Source organism: Podarcis cretensis, assembly GCF_951804945.1.
Source record: "Podarcis cretensis genome assembly, chromosome: 13".
NCBI lineage: Eukaryota > Metazoa > Chordata > Lepidosauria > Squamata > Lacertidae > Podarcis > Podarcis cretensis.
In genome coordinates, this window is record NC_137182.1 from 50,422,090 (window position 1) to 50,449,491 (window position 27,402).

General features: G+C 50.9%; 3 protein-coding genes across 4 annotated transcripts in view; 2 read left to right on the forward strand and 1 right to left on the reverse strand.

Moving 5' to 3' along the window:
* Positions 1-559: 559 nt before the first annotated feature.
* LOC307202320 (interleukin-25-like) lies at positions 560-4,534 on the forward strand. Its single transcript, XM_079952204.1, has 3 exons — positions 560-587; positions 2,386-2,627; positions 3,295-4,534. The coding sequence occupies exons 1-3, from the start codon at positions 570-572 to the stop codon at positions 3,560-3,562; spliced, it is 528 nt and encodes a 175-aa protein (XP_079808330.1). The 5' UTR covers positions 560-569; the 3' UTR covers positions 3,563-4,534.
* A 2,458-nt stretch (positions 4,535-6,992) lies between these two features.
* Positions 6,993-12,234, forward strand: CMTM5 (CKLF like MARVEL transmembrane domain containing 5). 2 transcript variants are annotated; one of them, XM_079952141.1, is made up of 5 exons: positions 7,010-7,604; positions 9,695-9,847; positions 10,384-10,479; positions 10,755-10,833; positions 11,879-12,234. In XM_079952141.1, exons 1-5 carry the CDS (start codon positions 7,149-7,151, stop codon positions 11,893-11,895), a joined length of 801 nt encoding a protein of 266 aa, XP_079808267.1. In that variant the 5' UTR covers positions 7,010-7,148; the 3' UTR covers positions 11,896-12,234. The 2 variants fall into 2 exon arrangements, with proteins under 2 accessions (XP_079808268.1, XP_079808267.1); XM_079952142.1 differs by lacking the exon at positions 9,695-9,847 and having other exon boundaries at positions 6,993-7,604.
* A 1,434-nt stretch (positions 12,235-13,668) lies between these two features.
* The window catches only part of MYH6 (myosin heavy chain 6), a 54,752-nt gene continuing 41,018 nt past the window's right edge, over positions 13,669-27,402 (reverse strand). Inside the window, exons 27-41 of the mRNA XM_079951710.1 lie at positions 27,143-27,233; positions 26,513-26,902; positions 25,957-26,083; positions 25,485-25,603; positions 25,073-25,269; positions 23,769-23,952; positions 23,504-23,669; positions 23,256-23,380; positions 21,214-21,522; positions 20,393-20,596; positions 19,355-19,480; positions 18,711-18,986; positions 16,699-16,794; positions 15,113-15,247; positions 13,669-13,800 (exon numbers count right to left, since the gene is read on the reverse strand). Coding sequence (XP_079807836.1) covers positions 13,780-13,800; positions 15,113-15,247; positions 16,699-16,794; positions 18,711-18,986; positions 19,355-19,480; positions 20,393-20,596; positions 21,214-21,522; positions 23,256-23,380; positions 23,504-23,669; positions 23,769-23,952; positions 25,073-25,269; positions 25,485-25,603; positions 25,957-26,083; positions 26,513-26,902; positions 27,143-27,233 — 2,566 coding nt within the window. The 3' untranslated portion in view covers positions 13,669-13,779. The remainder of the gene's footprint in view (positions 13,801-15,112; positions 15,248-16,698; positions 16,795-18,710; positions 18,987-19,354; positions 19,481-20,392; positions 20,597-21,213; positions 21,523-23,255; positions 23,381-23,503; positions 23,670-23,768; positions 23,953-25,072; positions 25,270-25,484; positions 25,604-25,956; positions 26,084-26,512; positions 26,903-27,142; positions 27,234-27,402) is intronic.

A 27,402-nucleotide genomic window follows, 5' to 3' on the forward strand; every position in this document is an offset into this window, starting at 1 on the left:
GCTGGGCAATTGGTCCTGATCCAAGAGGGCTCCTCTGGTCTTCTCAGAGAAATTGCAAGGTGCGTTTGTTCTAGAGAGGATGCTCCAAGCGAGAATTTCTCCATCCTTATTGAACTCATGGCACAAACTCCTGGGTGCTTGTGGGTCAAATGTCTGGACCCGAAGATTTAATCTGTAAAAAGTCAGAGCAAGTTATGAATAGGTGGAAAAGTCGTGCAATTTGAAAGTTAATCCCATCTTGGAAGGAAGGAAGGGAGGAAGGGAGGAAGGGAGGAAGGGAGGAAGGAAGGCAAATTCAATTTTCTCAGGTGCTAATATCGCACAGGGCTTGATGCCCCCTTGATCCTGGGGGGCACCTTCTATTACCCATCCAGCATAAGGTACACAAAAGAGACATTGATTATACGTTCAGGAAATAGGTGCTCAGTTCTTTTTTTTATTATTCCAAAATTTGCATGGAATAAATGAATGGAATCTTGCAGGCGATAAAATAGGGATCCCGAGGCTCAGAGTGACAGCAGTTCCCTGAGCCATCTACAGACACGAGGTCCTGCTCCCGGAGATCTGACATGGAGAAGACTCAGCTGGTAAGTGCACCAATCCTGCTCCTTACACGGAGGGAAGGGGCAGGGGGAAGGCTGAAGCAGGGTCCACAGGGAGGCCCTTTGGGTTCTGCTGCTAGTTCCCAGAGATGTTTGGGGGGCTATGAATTGTGCTGTTGACTTCCAAGCATAATAACAGATGAATAGCCCCCATGCTCAAAACCTTCAACCCTCTCTCATAAGAACCTAAGCAGGGTCTTCTTGGATCCAAGCGGAGATCCATTCGGCTCCTGAGAGGGGGCAACCAGGTGATCTTTCTGAGGCACTCGGAGGCCCAGCCCCCTCCCGCTCTTCCTTGCCAGTAGCTGCTATTCAGAGGTAGAGTGCTGCTGGTCTTGGAGGTTCCATTTTTGTCATTAAGGCTGAGAGCTGTCCAAGGGCCTTCCCTCCTCCGCCACGGCTTCGCCTGATCCCCCCGTCAAAGCCACGTCAGACCGTGGCCTTCGGACATCTTGTGGAGTGTGGGGATTTATTTTTAACGCCTCCTCCCCATCATTCCTCATTTGGGGCAAGTTGGCTGGGACTGGTGAGAGTGGTAGCTGTAAATATAACCAGAGGGCAACCCCTTGATTTATCACCTTGTCCACCTTTCTCAAGTTTCCTTTCTGCCATGACTCCCAGGCTAGCGTTTCTCAAACTTGGGTCTCCACTGTTGTTTGACTACAACTCCCATCATCCCTAGGAAGCAGGACCAGTGGTCAGGGATGATGGGTGTTGTAGTCTAGCCGATCTAAATGGAATCACCCGATCTAAATGGAATCTGATTATTGATCATTTGTTGTGCTCTATATTATTCATTGACTCCTCATCTGTTTAATTTCTGTCCGTCTGGAAACTTGGTAGGCGTGAGGTGGGACTAGGGACACAGCAGCCATATTGATCCCTGTATTTTGGAGACGGGAATGAATATCCACTCTCAGTTCACTCGGTCTAGCGCCTGTGTGGGGCTGCCCCACTTTGCTCCCTGGCTCAGTGAGGTGAGCTAGAAAAAGAGGGGGGAGAGCAAAGGCCACTTTGTCCCAAGGGCAAGCATTGTCCCGACTGTGGGACATGAGATTTCCAACTGGGGGACAAATGGCTGGGCTGTGAGTCTGAAATCCCCCACACTAAGGGGTGAGCACCCTAAATGTAAAAAAAAGTCAGTGAATGTCAGGGAAATAGGACTAACTCAGCCTTGTTCCTTATATGCTAGGTTTTGATGTGCAAGGAAGTTGCGGCTGTTGTCTTCTTCACGCATTTACTTAGCAAGATTGACAAGCAGCTTCATCAAAGAGCTCCAAGTGGTGTGTGTGTGGGGGAGGGAAAATGCACATAAAACACAGCTTAAATTTTACGTGTGTATCTATATCTGTATATCTATATAGATAAATTATAAATTATTCTATTTTACAAAAATGTGCACCATCCCTGCCAGCAGTTTGCAATGACACAGTCCAGGAAAGACTCTACCACTTGATTCTGCCAATTTTGCAGGCAGGTTTTTGGAGAGATCCCTGCCCACGTTATTCTGGGAATAGAATACTCCAACTTGGGAAGATTGCGTGGAAAAGGGGGGAGGGGGAATGGGCTGCTAGATTTCTCTTTAAGACAAGATAATATTTGGAGCAGTCCTGTTTGGGCTGTTCCACCATGACCAGTTGTGACCCTGCCCTCTCTTGCCCGCCCGCCTTCCTTCCTTCCTTCCTTCCTTCCTTCCTTCCTTCCTTCCTTCCTTCCTTCTTCCTTCCTTCCTTCCTTCCTTCCTTCCTTCCTTCCTTCCTTCCTTCTTCCTTCCTTCTTCTAGGCTGCGATGTGCTTCCTGCTCTCCACGTTGGTGGCCAGCCAGGCCTTCCAATGCATGTCCTCCTCCAACTGTTGTGAAGAGACGACACTCAATGAAGTCGTGAAGGGACTCACTGCCCATTCCTCCCAGTCCGCCCAGTCTGCCCATTCTGCCCGTTCCTCCCGGTCCGTGTCTTCCTCTGACGACTGCCGCTCAATTCCTGGTGTAAAGAACATGGCCTCCAGTTCTCCTTGGCGATATGTGTAAGAGAGAAGAACCGTACCTTTTATTGCTCTGCCCCGTTATCCGTCCCATTTTCATAGAATCGTAGAGTTGGAAGGGACCCCAGGGTCCTCTAGTCCACCCCTCTCCCTGCAATGCAGGAATCTTAAAGTGTGGTCTCCCATCCATTTTGAAACCATACCGGACCCTGCTTAGCTTTCCAAATGTGCTTGCAGTTTTATTGCTGCCCCACCCACTGGAAAGAAAGAGGCACCCCTTTGGCCCTGCCAGGCACCAACAACAATGCCCTCTAGATTTCCCAGACAGCTCAGCTGGTCAGAGCAGGGGGCTGAGGGGGCCGAGGTTGCAGCTTTGATCCCCGAATGGGACAGCTGCATATTCCTGCCTTGCAGGGACTGGTTGCTCCACAGGGTCCCTTCCAGTCAGACCAGTTTCAGGGGTGACTGGAGTTCCTCTCCAAGATATCTGGAGGGCACCGGGTTGGGGAAGGCTAATCTAACCCAGCATTAGTCCCCGAAAGCTCCTCATCCAACACTTATTTTATTATTTTTTTATTATTTTATTTTATTTTATTTTATTATTTTCCCTTTCACCCCGCAACCAGCTTCCCAGTGCATTCCCCCATCAGACCACCATCCAGTCATAATGGCTCAAAGACAGACCCGTCCTTTCTGTTCCCTCCCCCAGGGAAGACATTGAAGATTCCCGCTACCCTCGACTCCTCTGGAAAGCCCAGTGTATCTGCCAAGATTCCTGCGTCTCCTTGAGGAACCCTGTGGAAAATGCCACCCAAAAGACCTTCGTTCAGAAGGAGGGAAACGGGATGTCCGTCCCAATCTTTGCCAACACAACCGTCTACTATCGGAGGCCTTGTGCGAATGTCAACAAGTCCTTCTACCTTGAGCGGCGGAAATATCCTTTGCCCGTGGCCTGCACCTGTGTGGCCACACAGTGAGGCTTCGAAGCGGGAAGGCGATCCCCAGAGCAGAACCATGGATGGCATTCAGAGGGAGGGAGCCTCTGAACATGTGCAGAGTTCATTTCCCTCACAGGCTGCCACCCGCATGTCCACCCACAGGACCTGGGTACACCAGAACCTCACTGTCTCTTTGCTCATTTCTAACTTCAGAATTAATTGCAGTGAAAAGGAAAAGCTCCCTCAACTGACCGGTTGAACTCGGATTCAAATCTTTGGCTTCCCCCAAAGGTCGCTGAGGACCAGCTGGAACAGCATCAATAAGGAACAGAGATCGGGGATGGCATTTCTGGCGCTGTTGCAGAATCCCAGCCCCCTCTGGGCCCTTTGGGGGCTGTCAGGACAGCGTATCCTAGAGATGGTCGGGCTTTGTAGTGGAGACCATACAGGGAGAAAGCGAAAGGGCTTGTTCTAACACACTCAGATATATCAATTGGGGGATATTGGATTCTATTGCAGATCAACCCGGATTAAGTAAATCCTTGTCTCTCTCTTACTGTAGTTTGCCCACTCTGCCAAAAGTCGGGAGTCAACTTTTTCTCCTGCAAACGCTCCTCTGCCTTAGCTCCTCTGTGCTTAGCTGCAAATTTTCTGTTAGACGCAGAGGAGCATTCGCAAGAAAAAAAAGTTGGCCACCCACTAAATATCGCTACATCTGGCCAGATACTTCTAAAGATATAGGAGCTGAGTCTACAGAAAAAGCTGGCAACTCTAAGTGACATCAGAGAATAAAGTTAGCGAGAGGCAAAGGAAAAGGCAAGGGGGGAAATGTTCAGGAAGGAATTGTTGCAGGAGCAACTTGTTACAGAAGAATATCCCCTGATAAGCCTTGCCATCCCCGATCCTGGCTTGTGACCGTCTGCTCATCCCCATAGCTAGCAATGCCCACATTTCTAGGTCAGGATCATTTCTCAGCTATTTGTACACTTGCACTAAAATCCGCTGTCTCTTATCTGCTGTCTCAAAGAAACTTATCCATCTTGCCTTTTTTATTTTAAAATTTTCAATTAAACATTCCAAAGACAGCAGAATGTGTCTTGCCTTTTTAATCCAGAGGATACAGGACTCCCCCTCCCTTTGCGGGCGGTTGGGCTAGATGATCCACTGGGTCCCTTCCAACTCAGCCCTTCTACGATTCTGTGACTCCCTGCGGCTGATACATCATGGCCCCCACCCCTCTGCTGCTGACTCTCCCTTGTCTTGAGAGTCCCAGACTTATCCCGAGGAATATCTTTTCCTCTCCCTCCGCTTTCATCTCTCTCCAAAGTGTGCTCACTGCTCCTGCCTTAGATTTTTTGCATGATTCCCAAATGAAGCTGTTACGCTACTTTTCCTTTGGGAATATACTTAAGGCTTAATGGAGCCACCCTGCTACCTGCAACCATGATGTCATGGTGCCTGCCGCGTGATGTCATCATACTTGCCACCACCCAAGAGCACAGAGAACCAGCTTGTGCCATGAATTTGCCATGTTTCAATGTCACTCAGCTTTGTTTGGGGCAAGAATCTGGTGCAGGGAGCAGCTGTCAAACAGACAGAAATATCACAGGTGATGCAAGACGGTACACAGGAAAGAGAAGGCATCACCTGTTGCATTTCCTCCTGCTGCACACAAGATCCAGGCTCAGAAGTCCAGCAAGGGTGGCGGGAGATGGGATCCCTCTCTCTAACCACTGGGCAATGCTACCCCCCAAGGTCTGTGTGGCTTATCTGGCTTCAATCAGAGAGATGGTAAGCTGGATATTACAGACACCAAACTCCCCCGTATTAGTGCTAACATTTTCCAGGGAAGGAAAGGTGTGGGAACCTTCCTGGAACTTCCTCCATTTGTGTGTGAGTTGTGGCTGCACAGTGATGGGGTGGTGGCACTCTGCACATGCTCAAAGAGGCCATGCCTGTGTTGGTTACTGTACATATTCTCAGATGGAACTTTGGCTTCCGGGATTGAGATTTTGGAAGGTGGAATCCGAGGCTGCTTGGGCCCAGGGAAAAGGAGAGCTCACTATCCCCCGGTGCCCCATAATTCACATCCATAGCATTCCCGTTCTTGGGATTCCCACTCTGTTTACTTTGCCATGGTTACCCAGCGTATTATCGCAGGTATTTTCCTGCCCGTCTAAACCGCGCAGTGAGATGCAAATCTCCTGCAGTAGCCATGGAAAGCCGGCTGGGATTTCCTTCCGAAACAAAGTGACACGGGTGACCCTGGGAGACAGGAGAAAAACCTCTGGCAAGTGGGGGGGGGGTGAAGGGGGCTCTGCCCCACCTGCCCCACCCAGGAACGCCTCCATGACACATTAGAGCAAAGGGAATCCTGGAAAAAGAAAACAGCAAGGCAGTGGTTTTCTACCTTTTTGAATCCATGACTCCCAACACTTGCATTTGCCTGGATGGCCTAGTTAGTTAGAGCATGGTGCTGATAATACCAGGGTTTCAGGTTCGAATCCCGGATGGGACAGCTGGATTAGAGTCGGGGGGGGGGGGCTCCTTCTAACAGTTCTGTGATTCTTCTTGATCACTCCTGACCAATTTGTGCCCTTGCCCCCGATCCACTGCGCCTGGCTTTCTAAATCAGAGAACCTTAAAGACATCATCATTGTTGTTGTTGTTTAGTTATTTAGTCGTGTCCGACTCTTCGTGACCCCCTGGACCAGAGCACGCCAGGCACTCCTGTCTTCCACTGCCTCCCGCAGTTTTGTCAAACTCATGCTGGTCCCTTCGAGAACACTGTCCCACCATCTCGTCCTCCGTCGTCCCCTTCTCCTTGCGCCCTCCATCTTTCCCAACATCAGGGTCTTTTCCAGGGAGTCTTCTCTTCTCGTGAGGTGGCCAAAGTATTGGAGCCTCAGCTTCACGATCTGTCCTTCCAGTGAGCACTCAGGGTTGATTTCCTTCAGAATGGAGAGGTCTGATCTTCTTGCAGTCCATGGGACTCTCAAGAGTCTCCTCCAGCACCAGAATTCAAAAGCATCCATTTTCAGCGATCAGCCTTCTTTATGGTCCAGCTCTCACTTCCATACATCACTACTGGGAAAACCAGAGCTTTAACTATACGGACCTTTGTTGGCAAGGTGATGCCTCTGCTTTTTAAGATGCTGTCCAGGTTTGTCATTGCTTTTCTCCCAAGAAGCAGGTGTCTTTTAATTTCGTGGCTGCTGTCACCATCTGCAGTGATCATGGAGCCCCAAAAAGTAAAATCTCTCCTTTCCAAGAGAGCGGGACGCGCCCTGCCCTCTTCACCCCGCGACCCCTACTGGCGGAAAAGCGCAAGTCCCTTTCCCCAGTGCCCGAGGCGCCTCCCCTGCTCTCTACCGCCCCCTGGCGGCCTTTTCTCGTCACTGCAGCCCCCAGGCCCGTCCATGCCCCCCCCCCGCCCCGCGCCCCACACTTCTTTCTTTTCCTCCCACGCTCTTGCAAAGCATCTGAACGGGTCGCGGCGGAGAGAATGTAGTCCATTCACTTCTGCCCTCCGGCCTCCCGCCCCCCCCCAGACAATGCGGCCCTTGTTCTCCCCGGGGCAGCCCGTTCCTGGCCCTCGAGAGACAATCCCCCTCCTTGTCCGGCCATGGGGTGGGGGGCTGAGTGGGCAGGTGGGCCCAGAGACCCGCCACTCGCGCCACGGCCACCCTTCGTGGTCCTGGGGGCCGGAGAGGCCCCCGGGGGCCAGAAGGCAGAGTCTCCCTTCTGGAGCCTGGACGGGGCGGACCCTTTCGTTCCTCTCCATCCTTCTCCCTTCATTTCATTTTTCCTCCTCTTCTCCCTCCAGCCCCCTTTCTTCGGGCTTCCTCCCCGCCTCCCCGGCGTGGAAATCCGGCTGGGTGCCAGGTGGACAGAAACAGGCTCCGTCTTTCATCTCTCTCCCCCCACCCTCGACCCTCTTCCCCCAGCAGCGCCCTCCCTCCGGCCAGAGGCAGCCAGCAGGATGGGCGAGCCCCAGGAGGGACCTGGGGGGCTGCGGGGCTTCTCCCTCGACAAGGACTTCCTGCGCTCCCCCAAGGGGGTGGTGATGGAGGCAGAGCTGGTAACGGAAGACCCCCACCCACCGCACCCTCCTTCTCCTTCTTCCCTGCTCCCCCCCTCTCTTTTCACCCAACACTTTCTCTCCATCCTCTTAAGTCGGTGGTGCCATGAACTAATATTTTTTAAACTCCGGAGTCTGGACTTAAAATGGTCTTCTGGGGAAGCCCCTCTCTCAACTGTTCAGGGATCAGGTTTCACTTAGCGAATTCAGAAGTGGGTCTGCCAGCTAGCCAATCCTGCTGGGGGGGTGTTATTTGTGGGGGGTGGGGTAAGGTCCGGCTCGTTCTTTGGAGTGGGGCCCTATCCTGGTGGCCCCTCTCTCCTTGCTTTCCTTCTGCCTTTCTTCATTAATTCATTCATTTGATTCATCCCCTCCTTTTTAGAACTTTACCTTTTTTTTCTTCTCCCCTTTCCCCAATCGTTCCTCTTTTTTCCCATAAAACTAAAGAATTGGAGAGTTAGAAGTCTCGTCTAGTGCAACCCCTTGCAGTGCAGAAACCTCTGCTTTTCTTAATTCCTCCTTTGCAGACCTTTTCCTTTCTCCTCTGTTTGTCTTTCAATCCTTCCATCTGGCTGGCTTTATTTTCATTCCCTCCCTGCTGATACCTGTGAATGCTTGGGTGGATGGGGGTCCACTTCTTTATCCAAAATGCATAGCCCAGAGCTGGAGTTGGGAAGACAGTGGTTTTAAGGCAGGGACTGTGGGGGGAAAGGGCTTCTGGGAGATTTTATTCCAAAAGTCTGTGCAGTGGGGTGGATGGAGAAATGAGAGGGGGACAAGTTTTTGCTTTGAACAAAACCACTGATTTTCCACTGGCCCTGAGCACAGGTTGATTATCTTTGTGTATAAATCATATATACATTATTATCATTATTATATATACTGATCTATAGAATCCAAAAAACGAATACACAGGTCTGTGCGAGTGTCTGGATCCTATACATTCAAAGTTTCTTTTTTTAAATCCTCTTTTAAAAAAATGAATTGCTTTGATTGTGATCATGGTCCCCTTTCTAATTACGGACCACACTCCCATTCCCTCTTGGTATCTTTTATTATCAGCTCAGTAAATCACATAGCTAGTTCCAATACTTCTTACTGACAATTACGACAACTTTTCTTTTTTCAAAAAACCCCAAAACTTTTTTTTCTTTTTCTTTTTCTCTTTCTCTTTCTTTTCTTTTTTCTGAAATTCGTTTGCTGTTACAGGTATTAAATTTCAATTCAAATATTTTGCGGGGCGGAAACCAAATTTTTTTTGGGTGAGGGGAGAGCAGCCAAAATGTAGAATCACAGAATTGCATCTAGCCCAAGCTACTTGCAGTACAGGGATCTCAGTTAAAACATCCCTGACAGAGACCCACACAACCTCTGCTTAAAAACCTCCAATGGAGTGGAGATCATGGCAGTGGGGTCCGCTTTTGAGTTCTCCAGAAATCTTCATGGGGGAGATGTCACTCAAAGCGGGGGGGGACGGGACGGTTCACCTGAAAGGTATTTTAGAAGGATGGAAGTGGTGGGAGTACAGTGGTACCTCGGGTTAAGTATTTAATCTGTTTTGAAGGTCCGTTCTTAACCTGAAGCTGTTCTTAACCTGAAGCACCACTTTAGCTAATGGGGCCTCCCGCTGCCGCTGCACCGCTGCTGCGCAGTTTCTGTTCTCATCCTGAAGCAAAGTTCTTAACCCGAGGTAATATTTCTGGGGTAGCGGAGTCTGTAACCTGAAGCGTCTCTAACCTGAAGTGTATGTAACCCGAAGTGTATGTAACCTGAAGCGTATGTAACCCGAGGTACCACTGTGGTTTTTTTTCCAAAGGAAAAGTTCCAAATCTGCAACACTGAGCGCAGAGCTAAGAGGAGAGATCATAAATCCAGAGCAAGGGTGTGGGATTTTTGTATGTGTGAAGATGAAATCAGGCTACGAATTCTGCCATCTGGGATCACGAATTGCTGGGAAGGAGTGTGTATGTGTGTGTGTGTGTGTCCATCTCAAAAGAGTAGGATTATATTTTATATATATGAAAGTGAGCCCCCCTTGGGAATGCACATCACACTTGTCCTTTTGCCTCCCGCTTGCCCCCTTCCTCCAGGGCCTCTGCTTCCTGGTCTTCTTGCTGCTCACAGCTTCCATTTCCGCCTACATGGGTGCAGCCCTCTTGGAAGTGCTCGTGACACTGGCGTTCTTGGGACTGCGGGCGACGCACTACTACGAGCGTCTGACTCGCGTCAACTGGCCCTGCCTGGTGGGTAGCCATGCTTTCCCCATAATCTCCTTTGCAGAGCTTGGTCGTGCTCCCCACAGCCAATGTCTTGCCAAAAGAGGCATTGGAGTCGACTGAGCAACACCGAAGCGCATTGACATGCCTTCCTCTGTGCCAGATTTACTTCTCGTGCTGCGGCAGGACTGTAGCTCTGTCTGCCTTCCTGGATTGGATTTTGCCATTTGCACACTTTCTGGTACAGTGGTACCTCAGGTTAAGTACTTAATTCGTTCCGGAGCTCCGTTCTTAACCTGAAACTGTTCTTAACCTGAAGCACCACTTTAGCTAATGGGGCCTCCTGCTGCTGCTGTGCCACCACTGCACAATTTCTGTTCTCATCCTGAAGCAAAGTTCTTAACCTGAAGCACTATTTCTGGGTTAGTGGAGTCTGTAACCTGAAGTGTATGTAACCTGAAGCGTATGTAACCTGAGGTACCACTGTAGTTTCTGCTGGTTTCAACTGGTCTTCCCGCCCGCAGCTCAGCCCTCGATGACCCTCCTCTCTCCTCCCGTCACAGGATTTCCTTCGCTGCATCAGCGCCGCAATAGTCTTCACGGTAGTGGCCTTTGCCGTCATTGCTGCCAGCCACGAGGGATCTGCCGTGTCTGCCTTTGTGAGTTATCAACCCTCTCTACAAACTCCCCTTTTATGGCCACACCCCTTATCGAAGCCCCTCCCCAAGGGGTGTGGCATATAGACAGCCAACCCACTGCAAGGCAGGACTGTGTGGGTTCTGTCAGAGCCCTGGCTCGACCTAAGATGTCCTTCCAAATGTGGGGCGCTTTAGGGGTACCACCCCCCAAAAAAATTCCACGTTCCCCCAATCTGTTATCGTTCCCTCCCCTCCTACCTCCTGCCATTCACTCACAATTCTTGGTCCCTTCGCAGGTCTTCAGCCTGATTCTCATTGCTGTCTTCTGTTTCGACGCCTACAAAACATATAGGGCAGAAATGGGGGCGGACCAGGGTGAGTGGCGCCGGGGAGAGGGTGCTGCCAAGGGGTGGGTGCAATGGTGGCATGGATGAAGTCTGGGGCAGAAAACGGGGGCCTCCCTGCAGCGGTGAACGGAACGATCCTCAACGTGCCTGGCATTTTATACCGAATTTAAGAGGGCAGGTCCCTGCCCCACTGAGCCTACAGTCTAAAGCTTGACACAGCGGAAACAGGGGAGGGGGAGGGAAGTGGAGCGGGTGGATCAACCGAGAGGCAGCATGTCAGGGGTCTCCAACAGTGTGCTCGTGAGTTCTTCCCCTGGTGCCCACGACTCCCCTGAGCCCTTCCTCGCTGCCCCCTAGGATTACATAAGAGTTGAAGGAGGAAGTTGGAAGAGTGACGCTCTGTCCCATTTCCTTTTTCAGCTCTATGTGCTTTCAAGGCTCAGGTCAGTCCTGCCGGATTCAACATGTACTGTATTTTTTGCTCTATGATTCACTTTTTCCCTCCTAAAAAGTAGGGGGAAATGTGTGTGCGTCTTATGGAGCGAATGCAGGCTGCACAGCTATCCCAGAAGCCAGAGCAGCAAGAGGGATTGCTGCTTACACTGCACAGCAATCCCGCTTGCTGTTCTGGCTTCTGAGATTCAGAATTTTTTTTTTCTAGTTTCCTCCAAAAACTAGGTGCGTCTTGTGGTCTGGTGCGTCTTATAGAGCGAAAAATACGGTACCTAGATCTTTTGGAAAAGCAGAGTGTGCATGCCTGCATTCATTCTCTCTCTCTCTCTCTCTCTCAGCACCTGCAATGCAACAATTTTTTCTAAACTTCCACCGTGTTGCCTCCTTCTCTCCTTTTCTCAGAACCTAAAAAGCCCCCAGGTGCTTCGCCCTTCCTTCACTGGGTTTACTCTGAGTTGGGCTAGCAGCATTGAGCTTTGGCCGAGGGAGGGACAGAGAGGAAAGGCAGACCCACAGATGACGAAGAAAACAATGTACAACTTGCTGTCCTCACGGCACGGTTGACTCTTCTCTGACCCAGAGATGCAACTGACCTTGTGAATGCTCTTTCTCTCTTGTAGACCCAGATCTGGGCTGAGGGTCCCTGCGATCAACACACAGCTGCTGCTGCTGCCCTACATCCCTCGCTCCCCTGCCCCACAGCCTTTCTGCAGCTTCCTTGACCCCTTCTTCCTCGCTCTGAAGACAATGCTTCTACCTTCTTCCCCAGGGGCCAGTGGGCTGCTGCTCAATGCTTCTGTGGGAGCAAAGGCCCACCCCACAACAGACCCTCTTGGTGCACCTTTGCTGAATCCCACCCCCCATCAAACTGGAACATGGATCCTGGGTGGCTGAGCTCCTGGGTGTTTCCCCCCCCTTCTTCCCTTTTGTATTTAACTTGATGAGGAGACGAAATTAAAAGGTGCTTTTAATATGGTACGCTAGCCTCTTATGTGTCTACACACGCACGAGTGGGGAATGCACATGCGTGAGTGTGAGTGCATGAATGTACGACCGCGGTGCTCAGGTCCCATTTGTGGGCTTCTGGTCGTTGCTGTAATAACAGGATTTTGGGCTGGATGGGTCGCAGGCCCGATCCTGCGGCAGGACTCTTCAGATGCTCTTACGACCGTGCAAGGAGCACGTCCCACGAGTGGGGGTGCACAAAAAATCTTGGGCTTTTGTCTCTGCTCGCAAGTGCCTGGATTTGCGGGTGGCACGCAGGGAGGCGCAGAGATGTGCAAATCTGAGGGAGTGTGCCAAAAGTGTGAGCTGAGAAAGAGGTGTGGAAGGAGGGTGACGGCTAGGAAAAAGAGAAGCAGAGCATTGCGGAGGGGATAGTCTCTTGGTAGAGATGAAATGAGATAATGCTAAGGCAGGATGAAAAGGTGGGCAGGTCCATGTACAATGGTATCTTGGGTTACGTTCCAGAGGTCTGTACTTAACCTGAAACTGTTCTTAACCTGAGACACCACTTTAGCTAATGGGGCCTCCCACTGCTGCTGTGCCACCGCCACTGTGCGATTTCTGTTCTCATCCTGAAGCAAAGTTCTTAACCTGAGGTACTATTTCTGGGTTAGCAGAGTCTGTAACCTGAAGCGTCTGTAACCCGAGGTACCACTGTATTAAGTTGGAAACCATGGCCTGTAAGAGGCCCCACATAATGTTCACACTCTAACTCATGGGTAGGCAAACTAAACCCCGGGGGCCGGATCTAGCCCAATCGCCTTCTCAATCCGGCCTGCAGACGGTCCGGGAATCAGCGTGTTTTTACATGAATAGAATGTGTGCTTTTATTTAAAATGCATCTCTGGGTTATTTGTGGGGCATAGGAATTCGTTTGTTTTCGGGTTCTTTCAAAATATAGTCCGGCCCCCCACAAGGTCTGAGGGACGGTGGACCAGCCCCCTGCTGAAAAAGTTTGCTGACCCCTGCTCTAACTTCTGAGCGTGGGAGGAAGGGGGAAATCCTGGCAGGGACGTCTCCTGTCAATGTTCAGTTTGACCACAAGAGGGAACAACTGACACCAGTACGAGCCAGAGAAAGCTATTGAGAAAACTTCAAGCTATCACAGTTGTTTGGAAAACCAATTTCCACATTAATAGAATAATGAAAGTCTTCTTTCAACAGCAACATAAGAAGCAGAGAGAGAGAGAGAGAGAGAGAGGCAGCTTTGTGTTAAGAGTTGCCCTCTTCCCCCCCCCCCCCGGGAAGATTCTTGTGCTTTTTCAATATCTCCATTCAACAGGTGATGTTAAAAATCTATTCATGTTTAATTTCTGCCTGTTGCCAGGCTGTCAGTGGCACAGCGCAGCAACCCTATTCTCTCTGTTCAGCTGAGCAGCACATGATGAGGCCGGCAATGTCAGGATTAAATTTGCTGTTCAACTTTATTAATTGGATTATATCAATGCTACATCTTATTCAGTGAAAGGGGCTGGAGATAAAGCCTTTCAGTTCAACCGAGAATCTGAAAACCTCCTCACTCTTCATCATGAAGTTTCTGGAAGAGAGAAGCATAGAAGGAAAGGATGAAGGGGGAAAAATTAAAAGGAGGAGAGTATGATGAGCACAGAAATAAAACAAGGGAGACAGAAGCAGGATGCAACATTTAAAAGGGTAGGAGATGTGCTCTGAAATCACCTTTGCTGCAATGAAAATGTGCATATGTATTCATGCCCTAGGGAAAAACCTCCTAAACAATTCTGGAACTTTTCGTTGTATTGGAGAAAAGCTAGCTTTAAACAGGGGGGTCTATTGGCTCATGCCAATGACATCACCAATATACCAAAAGTTACCTCCCAACATTTTGGAGCCGCTCTCCAATATGTTAACATTTTTGACTCAGAGAAGACCCGTTGAAATGAATTACCATGACTATTAATTTCAGTGGATCTACTCTGAGTAAAAGTTACTTTACCTTTGTGAATTTTGGGAGGGAGGGATGGGGGTGAATGTGCAGGGGGTGGCGCTTAAGTGAAAATGCGCAGCCTGATTCACTGGAATGGAAAGGAGACGCCAAAGGCTTGTTCACACAATATGCTGAACCCAGGGACAAGCTGCCTCAACACATGCACAAGTGTTTGTGTGAAAGGGCATACACTCGTTGATTTGTGCAGCGCAGTGAGCGGTGGAGGTTAGAGCATCAGACTAAGCCCTGGAAGATGAGGGTTTGAAATCCCCGCTTGGCCATGAATCTCACTGGGTGACTTGGGTCAGTCTCTGCCCCTCAACCTAACCTACATCACAGGGCTGTTGTTGGAGATTAAACGAGGGGGAAGAAGAAGAAGAAGAAGAAGAGGAGGAGGAGGAGGAGGAGGAGGAGTAGTAGTTTGGATTTGATATCCCGCTTTATCACTAACCTAGGGAGTCTCAAAGCGGCTAACACTCTCCTTTCCCTTCCTCCCCCACAACAAACACTCTGTGAGGTGAGTGGGGCTGAGAGACTTCAGAGAAGTATGACTGGCCCAAGGTCACCCAGCAGCTGCATGTGGAGGAGCGGGGAATCGAACCCGGTTCACCAGATTACGAGTTCACCGCTCTTAACCACTACACCACACTGGCTCTCCCACACTGGGGAGAAGAGCTGCATAGACCACCTTGAGCTCCAAGGCAGGGTATAAGGCAATTAATAACGAAATGATAATAATATGTGTACACAGACTGTACATGCATTGCACGTCACGTGCACAACTCAGTTGTTTGTGTACACAGATTGCGGCCTGGCTGAATGTAATGTGTGAACAGGACAAAGGGCAAGTTGGGGGTCTCTCCCCAGAGCCCACCTGCCCCCCTTAGCTGGCCACGACACTCACCTTCCCTCCCACATCGCGGGTCTTGGCCTTCAGCTTGTTGACTTGGGACTCGGCGATGTCCGCCCGCTCCTCAGCCTCATCCAGCTCGTGTTGAACCTTCCGGAACTTGGCCAGGTTGCTGTTGGCCTGCTCCTCCTGTGGGTGGGGCGGGGGGTAGAGGGGAAGAGAAGGTGGGGAAGCTCAGAAAGGGCAGGCAAAATGATCCAGACTTCTCGATGAGCGAAGGTTGCAGTGGCTTTGGGAAGGCAGCATGAGGGCTGGGTGTCAGCTGTGCCAAAAAAGGCTTCGAGGGCCACATGCGGCCCTCGGGCCACACCTTGGAGAAAGCACACTGGGAAGAGCTGACATAGAAGTTTATGAAATTTTGCCTGGCAAAGGATAAAGGGTAGGCCGCGATGGCCCCCTGCTTCGATGGGTTTGAAAGAGGATTAGGCAAATTCAAGGAGGGGAGGGCAATAAAGTCATAGGCAGTAATGCTTCTGAGTGCCAGTTGTGGATCCAGTAGGATCCAGCAGGATCTCCTTATGTTCTTAAGGACACCACAGTGGGTGGTGTTCATCAGACCTGCGTGACCCACTGCAAGCATTGGGGAGGAGAACGGAAGGTATTTACTGATCCACTTGTAAGAGAGATGGAACTGGGAAAAAGGAATGTGGTTACTGTATTTTTCGCTCCATAAAACGCACCTGACCATAAGACGCACCTAGTTTTTAGAGGGGGAAAGCAAGAAAAAAAAAATTCTGCGCAGAGCATGTAAGCGGCTCTTGCTTTTCTTGCTTTAAACCCTTCCGTCCCTCCTCCCGCTTTGCTGAGAAGCCAGCAGAGCAAGAGCAAAGCGGGATGAGACGAAAGGGAGCCCTCACAAGGGAGCGCTGAGCAGAGCCTGGGAGCGGCTCTTGCTGGCTTTTCCGGGAGGTGTGGGAAGGGACAGAGGGCAGCCTGTCAGTTCCTTCTCCCACCTTGCAGAAAAGCCCCCAAGAACCGCACACAAGCTCCGCACAGCTCTTTAAAGGGAGCGCTGAGCAGAGCCTCCCGCCTGCATTCGCTCCGTAAGACGCACACACATTTCCCTTTACTTTTTAGGAGGGAAAAAGTGCGTCTTATGGAGCGAAAAATACGGTAATTCACCAGACTGTCTGAAATTTCAGCCAAGGGTTTCCAGATTAACTGCGTGCGTCCTTTACCACCACCGAAACATTACAACCTGCTTCATTTCATCACCTTCCACCCAACCTGACCTGTAGAACTTGATCACGAAAAGCCAGCTAAGGTCTTGCAAAGTTTGTTCAGAAGACTTCAAATGAGAGTCACTATTTTGCTCAGGTTCACGGAAGTTTTATCCTGCAAAGGAGCTCACGCACCATAAGGCCGGCTGTTTATACAGTCTAGCAAACTGTATCTTGCAAAGCATCAGGCAACCTTAGTTCAATCTAAGCATCCTGGCAGCTCAGGTTTAGCAAAGCTTTTCTTGATTTGCCAAGGAGTAGGCGCTGTGGAAGGCGCTGTAATTTGACCTAGTGGCTATTATGCAGCCATTGTTTTTGACAAGGCTGGCCGATAACTGTGGAGAGAAGCTAGGAACTCACAGCTTCCTCTGCCTGTCTCTTGTAGGCTTTGACCTTCAGCTGCAATTTGTCCACCAGATCCTGGAGCCTCAGCAAGTTCTTCTTGTCCTCCTCAGTCTGCAGATGAGGAGAAATGGGAAGGAAAATGGGGGGGAAACCGTCACTTGGCATCCACAACTGTTTCTCCATAAATTGGTTTGCTTGCAACACCAAACCGTGGTTTAAACTAACGCCATCTGACAAACCATAGTTTGCAAGTAGCCACCAAACCAGGATCCGAAATCAAGTTTTGAAGCTGGTTTGCAAACCGCACTTTGGGCAGACTGTGTTTTGGGATTACAACTGAGTTTACAAAATGAGATTTGGAATAGTACTCCTGCCCTTGGAGGTCACTATTTTGGATAGGGTAAGGGGATTCTCAGAGAAAAAAGAAACTGCACAAACAGTCATTTTGCCTGTAAACCTAGAACACAGGTTTGGTGTGTAAATGATGGCATAAATCACAGTTTGGAGTTACAGCTGAACCAACCCTATGTGTAACTTTCTATAGGTAAAATCAGTGCTTTTTTTCCCTTAAAAATGTTTAGGGGTACTCTCATTTTGACTCAAGAAAATCACCATTTTATAGTTCAAATCGAGAAAAATAAATACAGTAAATGAACAAAAGTACGAAGATTTACAAAATGTTTAGGGATATGCATCCCCCTGTGTCCCCCCAGAAAAAAACACTGGGTAAAATCATCTTTGGTGTGCATACATATGCAGCAAACCTCCAGCCTGACTCAGATGGGCTTGCACTTTGCAAAGTCTCCTGATCAGAATTTCCCTTGACTTTCCAAACTATGGAAATCAGTTAATTTAGGAATTTTAAAACAATCAAAACTGCAAGATGGGATCAAATGTCACCAGTGAATACTTTGTGTTATGGTTCTAGCATTCATCCACTAGCCTTAAGATTTGCTTTCTTTTAAAAGTATCCATGGGATTTTAAAAAAAGAAACAACAGCAGTGGTTTTTTTTTAAATAAAGAAATTTGTCCAAATGTTGAATTTCTGCAAAACTTCATTTGTATACTGCTTTCTGTTTACAATGAAAACACCAAAGCAGTTCATGTAGTCCTAAAACCACAACAAAAGTATTAGGTAATAAAGCAATGGTGAGATGTGAATTTATATTGTCTCTAACAATGTAAACAGATAAATGAAACCTGGCTACAGCCAGCCTGCTGATCCTCTGCCACAAGGGGGAGGATCCAAATGTGGCCTCCAGAACTCTCTATCTGACCCTTGAGACTCTTCCCTAGCTACATCCCTCCCCAAGCCACACCCCTTGAGGGCTTTGGCCAGGCTGAGATGTCTCCTTAATCTCTAATAATGCTTCTTGTTTTCCTGGAGGAAGAGAGGGTACAGAGATGTATGTGTAGAAACCTCTGACTTTTGCAATGTAACCTCTAGTGCAGGGGTAGGCAACCTAAGGCCTTGGGCCGGATGCAGCCCAATCGCCTTCTCTGGGAATCAGTGTGTTTTTACATGAGTAGAATGTGTCCTATTATTTAAAATGCATCTCTGGGTTATTTGTGGGGGCTGCCTGGTGTTTTTACATGAGTAGAATGTGTCCTTTTATTTAAAATGCATCTCTGGGTTATTTTTGGGGCACAGGAATTCGTTCATATTTTCTTTCAAAATATAGTCCAGCCCACCACATGGTCTGAGGGACGGTGGACCGGCCCACGGCTGAACAAGGTTGCTGACCCCTGCTCTAGTGCAAAAGGTGAGAGTTCCGGCCGCTGCCCCTAGCCCTGCCCACCCCTGGCAGGTGACCCCCTGAAAAGAAGTTCCTTATAATGGAATGCAGCCCTCCAGCTGAGAAAAGGTCCCAATTCTGCTCTACGGCTCTCCTGTGTATTTTCCACGCTGGTCTCTTCTATGCTCAGAGAAGATACGATGCACCTTGATCGCCATATACATGGTTTTGCCACATAGCCTCGCAGCGCCCCCAGCTCATCTGGACGGATGCCACCTGAGCCCCCGCACCTGGTAGGTGAGCTCCTTGATGCGCCTCTCGCACTTGCGCATGCCCTTGACGGTCTCGGCGTTGCGCTTCTGCTCCATCTCCAGCTCGTTCTCCAGCTCCCGCACTCGGGCCTCCAGCTTCTGCAGCTGCTTCTTGCCGCCCTTCAGGGCCAGCTGCTCAGCCTCGTCCAGCCGCAGCTGCAGGTCCTTGATGGTCTGCTCCATGTTCTTCTTCATCCTCTCCAGGTGAGCGCTGGTGTCCTGCTCCTTCTTTAGCTCCTCCGCCATCATGGCCGCCTGGAGGAAACAGAGAGAATGCAGAGAATTACCTCAGTCTGGCAAACCCAACGCAGGCCTTAAAAATCCTGAGGGGAGGAGGTGATGGGGACAGGAGCCCATACTCCTCTCTTAAACAGGCGCTGCTACACCAAACCCCTGACCCTTCAGCCTTCAGGTGTTGGCGGTCCTTTGCTGAGACATCATCTTTCATGGCTCAGCCAACAGGGCCCACTGGGAGCTGTCTATGGTCCTGAACCTAACTGGGCTTGTGCAAATCCCAGCAGAACAAGATAGACGGCTAGAGGGTCAATACTTGCGAGGACAGGCAATTGGTGAAGGGTCGCCAGTTGTGGATCCCACCTTTCCATGATCTGATTTGTACTCACATCCGTGATGGCCTTCTTAGCCTTCTCCTCAGCGTTCCTGCACTCCTGAATGGCCTCTTCCACCTCCGACTGAAGCTGGGACAGGTCAGTCTCCATCTTCTTTTTCTGGTTGATGAGGCTGGTGTTCTGAGGGGAGATGGGTGAGTCAGAATGAGAGAAGGTGGAGTAGCGTCATGGAACGTATTAGGCCAAATGTCCACCTGGTCCATCATTCTGTTGTCACAGCGGCCAACCAGATGCCCATTATAAGAAGCCAGCAAGCAGGCCGTTAGCTCAACCTACTGGTGATTCCTAGAAATGGGCAGATTCAGAGGCACACCGCCTCCGACAGTGGCTAGTAGTCATTCCTGGTCAATTCAGCTCAGATCCCGTTACTGGGTATGTGAAATTGGGAGTCAGGAGTGGTTAGCACAGCTGCCCCTCTGTGGCTTCATCAGTCCCTCAAACCAACTGGAAGGTGATCTGGGTGGAGTGGAAGAAAAGAGGCAATGACAAGGAAGACATAGAGGAGCAAACACAGCTGGAGGATTAAGTGGCAGCTGGCTGAGCTTCAGTAGCAGGCCGCAAGCTAGAGGAAGATGAGGATGAAGGGGCAGGAGGAGAGGCTATCACTGGAAGCTGGCTAAATTGAGGGGTGAAAGATGGAGGCAATGAAGGAGATGAGAAGATTGAGGGGAGAGAGAGTGACCGGCAGGAATGGAGTTGGCCAGCGGAAGGGTGAGAGAAGGACTGGGGCAGGAAACCCCACTGGGGAGTCAAAGAGGAGGAGATAGAAGAGTGGGTATAGGCAGGGACTCTACAGTCCAGAAAACCTCAGGTATTCTCTCGGTTCAGGCAGAGGAATTCTGTAGTCCAGAACATGAACCAAGGACAGAATCTCACAATGACAAGAGCACCCAAGTTCACAAGACCGTGGGACTCGCCTGGTCTTTGAAAGTAGCAGACCCTGTCGTTCTGCAAAAGGAAGGTATCAGCCCCCTCAAATTAGTGTTTGTTTGTTTGTTTTTACATATGAAATCAGGGTCATTCCCTCTTCACCTGGGAGTGGAGGAGTTGGACCCGCTCGCTGGCCTCGATCAACTCCTGCTCGGCGAGTTTCCGGCCGCGCTCTGTTTGCTCCACCACGCTGCGTAGCTCTTCGAGCTCGGCCTGCAACAGGGAATTCCGCCTCTCTACTATAGCAATGTTCTCCTTCAGGTCTTCATTGGCTCGCAGGGCGTCATCCAGTTGGATCTGGTTGTCCTGGGCAACCACACACACACATTTATATTGTTTCAGGCTGTAAGTACAATTACAATTTCCGAGCACAATTCAAAGCGTTGGTGCTGACCTTTAAAGCCCTAAACAGCCTCGGTCCAGTATACCTAAAGGAGCATCTCCACCCCCATCGTTCTGCCCGGACACTGAGGTCCAGCACCGAGGGCCTTCTGGCAGTTCCCTCATTGCGAGAAGTGAGGTTACAGGGAACCAGACAGAGGGCCTTCTTGGTAGTGGCGCCCGCCCTGTGGAACACCCTCCCTGCTTTTTAATATTTAATGCTGTACTGTTTTTAAAGCTTGATTGGGAGCTGCCCAGAGTGGCTGGGGAAACTCAGCCAGATGAGTGGGGTATAAACAAACAAAGAAACAAACAAACAAACAAACAAACAAACAAACAAACAAACAAACTATTATTATTATTATTATTATTATTATTATTATTATTATTATTATATAAGTAAGCCTCTTTCTTCCCATGGCAGGTATAAGCCTCCTCATAAATACCTCCCCGCCCTTTTTGTGGGGCTGTGTGAACCTCCCCTCCCAGCCTCTCATGCTGTGGTCCACTGAGGCGGGGACAAAGGCCTTGAGCCTCATTACCTTGAGGTGGGTGTGGGCAATCTTGAGGTGTTTCTGGGCCTCAGCTGCCACCCGGTTGGCTTGGCTGAGCTGGATCTCCATCTCGTTGAGGTCGCCCTCCATCTTCTTCTTGACCCTCAGCGCCTCGTTGCGGCTGCGGGTCTCGGCGTCGAGGGAGGCCTGGAGCGAGTCTACCATCCTCAAGTGGTTGCGCTTGGCCTGCTCCATCTCCTCGTCCTTCTCGGCCAGCTTGCGCTCGATGTCGGCCTTGATCTGGTTGAACTCCAGCTGGGCCCGCAGGATCTTGCCTTCCTCGTGCTCCAGAGAGGCCTGGAAGGTCAGGAAATGATGGGTTAGAGCAAGAGGACAAATGGATGAGGGAAGAAGTGGAAGGAGAATAGGAGGAGACAAGACTGGAGGTTTGATGGTGTCATGATCCAGCTTCTTCCTCAACTCAAACTCTATCAGATAGGGCAGCTGCTTTCTGTTGGGCCAAGGCTCTATCATGTCAACAGTTACACAGTTGTTTCTATTTTGGGCCTGTTGTCCAGAATTGCTCATTATTTTTACAGGAAAGTCCTCAAGACAATGTTGATGTCAAGTCATTGCATTCCAGTGTTTTCGTCTTGGGTTTCCCCCTGACTTGATTTGCGCCAATGAAATGCAGTTGAAATGCCAACCTGCCCAGTACAGAGGGGCAAAGCAATGTTGAAACTTTTAAGGGCTACTGTGCCTTTAGTTAAACACTTCCTGTTTGCAAGTTCTGCTCATTTTATGGTTTCTTTTGGGATGTGGCTAAAGATAAGTGATGAATTGCTCCTTATTGGCTTCTGTTCCCTACCTTGGGGTGCTAGTGGGCCTACAAATGCTGTTTATACAGACATAAAGAAAAAAAATATCAACACAAGTAAACTGGCAATTATAGTTCTCACACCCCACGTGAGGAGCAGAGGTTGCTGAAATAAGGGGCAATTCATCACTTATCCCACAGTCGGGGGGGGGGGGGATGGACAGAACCAGAATGGAGGAAGAGTTTAATTAATGTTGCAGGGCCAGTGTGGTGTAGTGGTTAAGAGCGGTAGTCTCGTAATCTGGTGAACCAGGTTCGCTGCTGGGTGACCTTGGGCCAGTCACACTTCTCTGAAGTCTCTCAGCCCCACTCACCTCACAGAGTGTTTTTTTGTGGGGGAGGAAGGGAAAGGAGAATGTTAGCCGCTTTGAGACTCCTACCAGTAGTGATAAAGCGGGATATCAAATCCAAAATCTTCTTCTTCTTCTTCTTGCAGGGGACCTTTGTGTTGTGAGAGTTTTTTGTAAACATTATGGATGATTGTGGTTCTTAGCTCTTAGTAGGAAATGTTAAGGTAAAAGGTAAAGGTACCCCTGCCCGTACGGGCCAGTCTTGACAGACTCTGGGGTTGTGCGCCCATCTCACTCAAGAGGCCAGGGGCCAGCGCTGTCTGGAGACACTTCCGGGTCACGTGGCCAGCGTGACATCGCTGCTCTGGCGAGCCAGAGCCGCACACGGAAACGCCGTTTACCTTCCCGCTGGTAAGCGGTCCCTATTTATCTACCTGCACCCGGAGGTGCTTTCGAACTGCTAGGTTGGCAGGCGCTGGGACCGAGCAGCGGGAGCGCACCCCGCCGCAGGGATTCGAACCGCCGACCTTTCGATCGGCAAGCCCTAGGCGCTGAGGCTTTAACCCACAGCACCACCTGTTAGGAAAAGCTTATTTGGCCCCCAGAGGTCCAGACTTCAAGTGGTGCCTCTTGCGGTAAAACAACAATGATAAATTAAATAACTGGTTGTTTGCTTTCCTTTCATGGTGCCCCAAACTGCCCCCTCTTAGCCTGGCTCATGGTGGAGCAGACCGTTGGGCTAGGAAGAATTTTTGAACTGCCAGGGTTCCTTGTGTGGGAAAACTGTGGTGACTAAAATGATTTAAAATAGGGGTGGGGGACGGAAGTGAAGAGGAGGTGCAGAGAAAAGAAGCAGAAGCACAGATAGGAGGACAAGGAGGGGCAAAGGTTGGTGTTTAAGGGAGAACGGCGTCTGGTATCACCTCAGCCTCTTCCAGAGCTGCCTGCAACTCCATCTTCTCGGCCTCCAGCTGCTTCCGGACTTTCTCTAGTTCGTGCATGCTCTTGCCCCCCTCGCCCAACTGCTCAGTGAGATCGGAAATCTCCTCTGTGGGGAGAGAGGAGGAAGCGGGAGACTTGGCTCAGACCGGAGAGAAGGATAAGCTCAAGTGAGGGATAGGCTGTGAAGCAGCAAGGCTTTGCCAAAGGCCTCGTCCTCACCCTAACTCACCCTGTAAGTTCTTGTTCTCTCTCCTCAAGGTCTCCAGGTGCTCCAGAGATTCCTCATAGGCGTTCTTCAGCTTGAAGAGCTCGGTGCTGAGCGCCCGGGACTCCTTCTGAGAGGCCTCCAGCTCTGCCTGGGTCTCCTCATATTTCTGCTTCCACTCCGAGAGGATCTGAGGGGAAAGAGGGCAAACAACAACAACTCTAACTTGAGCTGGAGGACGTGACGCTTGTTTCACTCTGAATTGCGCCCATTTCCCTTTCTCACTCACTTTGTCGAAGTTCCTCTGCTTCTTGTCCAGGGCAGCTGCAGCCGCATTTGAGCGCTCCACGTCCACCATGAGGTCTTCGATCTCGTTCTGCAGGCGGTGCTTGGTCTTCTCCAGGGAGGAGCACTTGGCGTTCACGGCCTCCACCGCCTCCTCGGCGTCCTGCAGGCGCTGCGCCAGCTTCTTCCTGACGTGCAAGTTTGCAGGTAGGTGGGGGGAAAGTGAATCTATTATTACCACAGGAGGGGCTGGCTTCCTTCCTCAGTCTACAGATGAGGGAGAGGAGGAACAGCAGAGAGAAAATGGGCCTCCACAATGACCACGCTAGGTCACTCCAGGAAGTCGTCTCAATGGTCTTACCTCAGGGGTGGGGGACCTTTCTTTTCCCAGTCCGGGGACCACATTCCCTTATGGCCAACCTTCCGAGGGCCGAATGCCAATGATTCGGGACAGAGCAAAAGCAGGCGGGCCAATGGCTTCGATTCTTACCTTTGTACTGTAGGCTGCACTCCAGCCATACAGAAGTCAGAGGGTTTTATACACACTGAGAGAGAGGAGGAACAGAGGCTGCTGGGGGGCACATGAGGGTCCCCCACCCCTGCTCAACCTGGGACAGCAGCCATCATAGGGGGGCAGAGTGTGGCTGCACAGGCGAGGCCCACAACTTGTGTGTCATACCCCCAGCTCTGCTCGTTGGGCACAGTGAATGTAACCCCCACCCCGGCCTCCAACACCGCAGCTCCTCCTACCTCAACCTACCTTAGTTCCTTTGTTTGTTTGGTTTGGTTTGGTTTTAAGTGGGGGATTTCTCCTCCAACCAACAAGCTTTTTGCTCGTCTTATACGCTGCCATTTTAAAATATAACCCGAGCCAAAAGCTTCGCCGTTAGAGGAACCGAAGAGCGATGTCCGTGGGGCTTTGGGGGGATGGGGGTGGGCAGGGCTGGAGGGGGGGCAGTGGTGGTGTGCGAGACAGTCAGGCCCACAGCAGGCCCCAAAGGCTGCCGAGGGGGCCCACATCCCCATCTTGAGTGCCGGCCAAGGGAAGGAGTAGGAAAGAAAACCGGCCACCTGCTTCAGCAGCCGCCAAAACCCCTGATAGGTCAGAGGAGGCCATGTGGCTATCAGAGCGGTCAGGCCAGGCCAGGCCAGGCCTCTTTCTTTGGTCTGAGCCTCCTACTGCTCAAGTGCCTTGGCTTGTCCATCTCCGCCTGGACCCTTGAGTCCAGACGCCATTCCGCAAGAGCCAGGCAGGCCTGTGAGCTGGCAGGGCTGAGGTAGTCATCCATTCCAGACCTTCTCACTTACTTGGCCTCCTCCAGCTCCTCCGTCCTCTGGATGGCGTCGGTTTCGTACTTGGTCCTCCACTGCGCCACCTCGGAGTTGGCCTTGGACAGGGAGCGCTGGAGCTCCGCTTTGGCCTCTACTTCTTCCTCATACTGCTCCCTCAGAAGGTCGCAGTCATGGCGGGCCGACTGCAGCGCATGCGCCAGAGCATTCTTGGCCTGAGTGAAGGACGGACATGAGAAAATTTGGTTGATCTCTCTCAACACCTGCTTCATGCCTTCTCCCACTGCAACCTCTGAATCCCCCTGATTCTCAGATTCCACTGATTTTCCCTCAGGTTCCGATCCCTGACCCACAGTTCCTGCGATTCTCTCGTTCTGTTTTCTCTCAGCGTCCTTCTGCCTCAGACCTACAGTTCTCATGGCTCTTTTACCTTGGCCTCCTCTTCCAGCTGCCTCTTCAAGTCCTCCATTTGCTGGGTGTACGACTGCTTCCCTCGAGTGAGCTGAGAAATGAGTGCCTCCTTCTCTTCGAGTTGGCGGGCGAGTTCTCCTGAGGGGCAGGGAAGATGGCATGTTTGCTTCTGCAAAGCTGATGCACTCCGTCCGGGGCCCAAGACATTTCGTGGCCTGAGGAGATGGCCAAGATGGCCGCCCACTCTCCATTCCACATACGGAAACCAAATGGACTGGAGGATGAACACTGGCTGAACCACCTCCATGGCACCTAAAGCCATGGCCAGGTTAGGGGCCCCAAGAAAAAGTGAGGGGCAACAAAGAGGAATGCCCCCAAATAACTAACACCTGAGGTGCTCACTATGCCTAACGGCAGGGCAGCCCTGGATTTTGTTCCCTCTAGGAATGTAAATAAACAGAAAGCCAGTAGGAAAACAATGTGTGTTATACCATTTTCCGTCTGGAGTTTGGCCCGCTGTGTGTTGGTGTCGTTGAGGGTCCTCTGGGTCTCCTCAAACTTGGCCCGGTAATCTGCGGCCTGGTCCTCCACGGTGCGACACATCTTCTCCAAATTCACCTGCCGGCCAAGAGGGGAAGGGGGGAAAAGCGAGGAAGGTGAGAGAGGACCGAGGAGGCCAGCTCCAGATGCCAGCAAGGCAGCAACACGAGGAAGGTGGGACAAAACCTTCAAGCAAACAGGCCACATGCTGCACTTTTAATCTTAATCGGGCTTAACTGAGCCCCTCAGTTTAAAGGGACATGCTGGATTTGTACACAGTGCTCTGGACAATACGGCTTTGCCGTGTCGCTCGGTTGGCTTGAATACGTCATTTGGAGACAGTCCACCAAACGACATCCCTGTAGGACGCCCCTTGGCTCAGCTTGGTCTCTAGAAGGTATCAGGATAATACCTTCCCAGCTTCCCCCTCTCCCCAGCTTCCACCTCCAGGTATCCAGGTACCCCTTTGAGCTAACTTTAGCTCCTCCTCCTCCATCCATCCAGCACCTTGGCTTTCAGCAGCTGCTCCATGTTGGAGCCCACGTCGTCCAGCTCCAGCTTCAACTCGCTCTTCTCCTTCTCCAGCTTCTGCTTCACGCGTTGCAGGTTGTCAATCTGTTCCCCCAGCTCGGCCACCGAGTCGGCGTGCTTCTTGCGGAGCGTGGCCGCCGTGGCCTCGTGGTGGAGAGTGGCCTCCTCCAGGTCGCGGCGCATCTTCTGGAATTCCGCCTCCCGCTTCTTGTTCAGCTCCACCTGCACGGTGGTGGCCCCGCCGGCCTCCTCCAGCCGCTCGCTGATCTCCTCCAGCTCCCGCGAGAGGTCGGAGCGCTGCTTCTCCACCTTGGCCCGGGATGCTCGCTCTGCCTCCAGCTCCTCTTCCAGCTCCTCAATCCGCGCCTGGACCACAGAAAAAAAGAAGACGGCTCCCTCAATCCATCCAGCATATTGGCTCAGGGGCAAGAACCTTTGCGTGGCATGCGGCTTGTCCCAGGGCCAAACTCACAGGGGGTTGGTTCTAGGCCAGAAGGTGGTTCTAGAACATAAAGCCAAGAGCTGGGGAAAGAGGCAAAGTCCATCCCTGGGCATTTCTAGAGCAGAGAGACACCTGAAAGCTGAAGGTCTAAGCAGGGCACCCACCTGCAGTTCCTTCAACTTCTTCTGAAGCTGTGAAGCCAGCGCCTGCTCATCTTCGATCTTGCTGTTCTGCTGGTTGATGTCAAACTCCTTCCTGAAAAAGGCATTTGGGGAAGTAAACACTACCATCCTCCCATTCCCTCCCCCCACCCCATTCATACATCAGATAATCCTCTAGAACAGTGTTTCCCAACCTTGTGCCTCCAGCTGTTTTTGGACTACAATTCCCATCATCCCTTGCCACTGGTCTTGCTAGTCAGGGA

Bases quoted from the DNA above. Each gene is read 5' to 3' on its own strand.
- LOC307202320 (XM_079952204.1), top strand. The intron at 2,628-3,294 runs GTAAGAGAGAAG...TCCCTCCCCCAG, and splicing joins AGTTCTCCTTGGCGATATGT to GGAAGACATTGAAGATTCCC.
- CMTM5 (XM_079952141.1), top strand. From the start codon at position 7,149: ATGGGGTGGGGGGCTGAGTGGGCAGGTGGGCCCAGAGACCCGCCACTC. The intron at 7,605-9,694 runs GTAACGGAAGAC...CCCTTCCTCCAG, and splicing joins TGGTGATGGAGGCAGAGCTG to GGCCTCTGCTTCCTGGTCTT. The intron at 10,480-10,754 runs GTGAGTTATCAA...GTCCCTTCGCAG, and splicing joins GATCTGCCGTGTCTGCCTTT to GTCTTCAGCCTGATTCTCAT.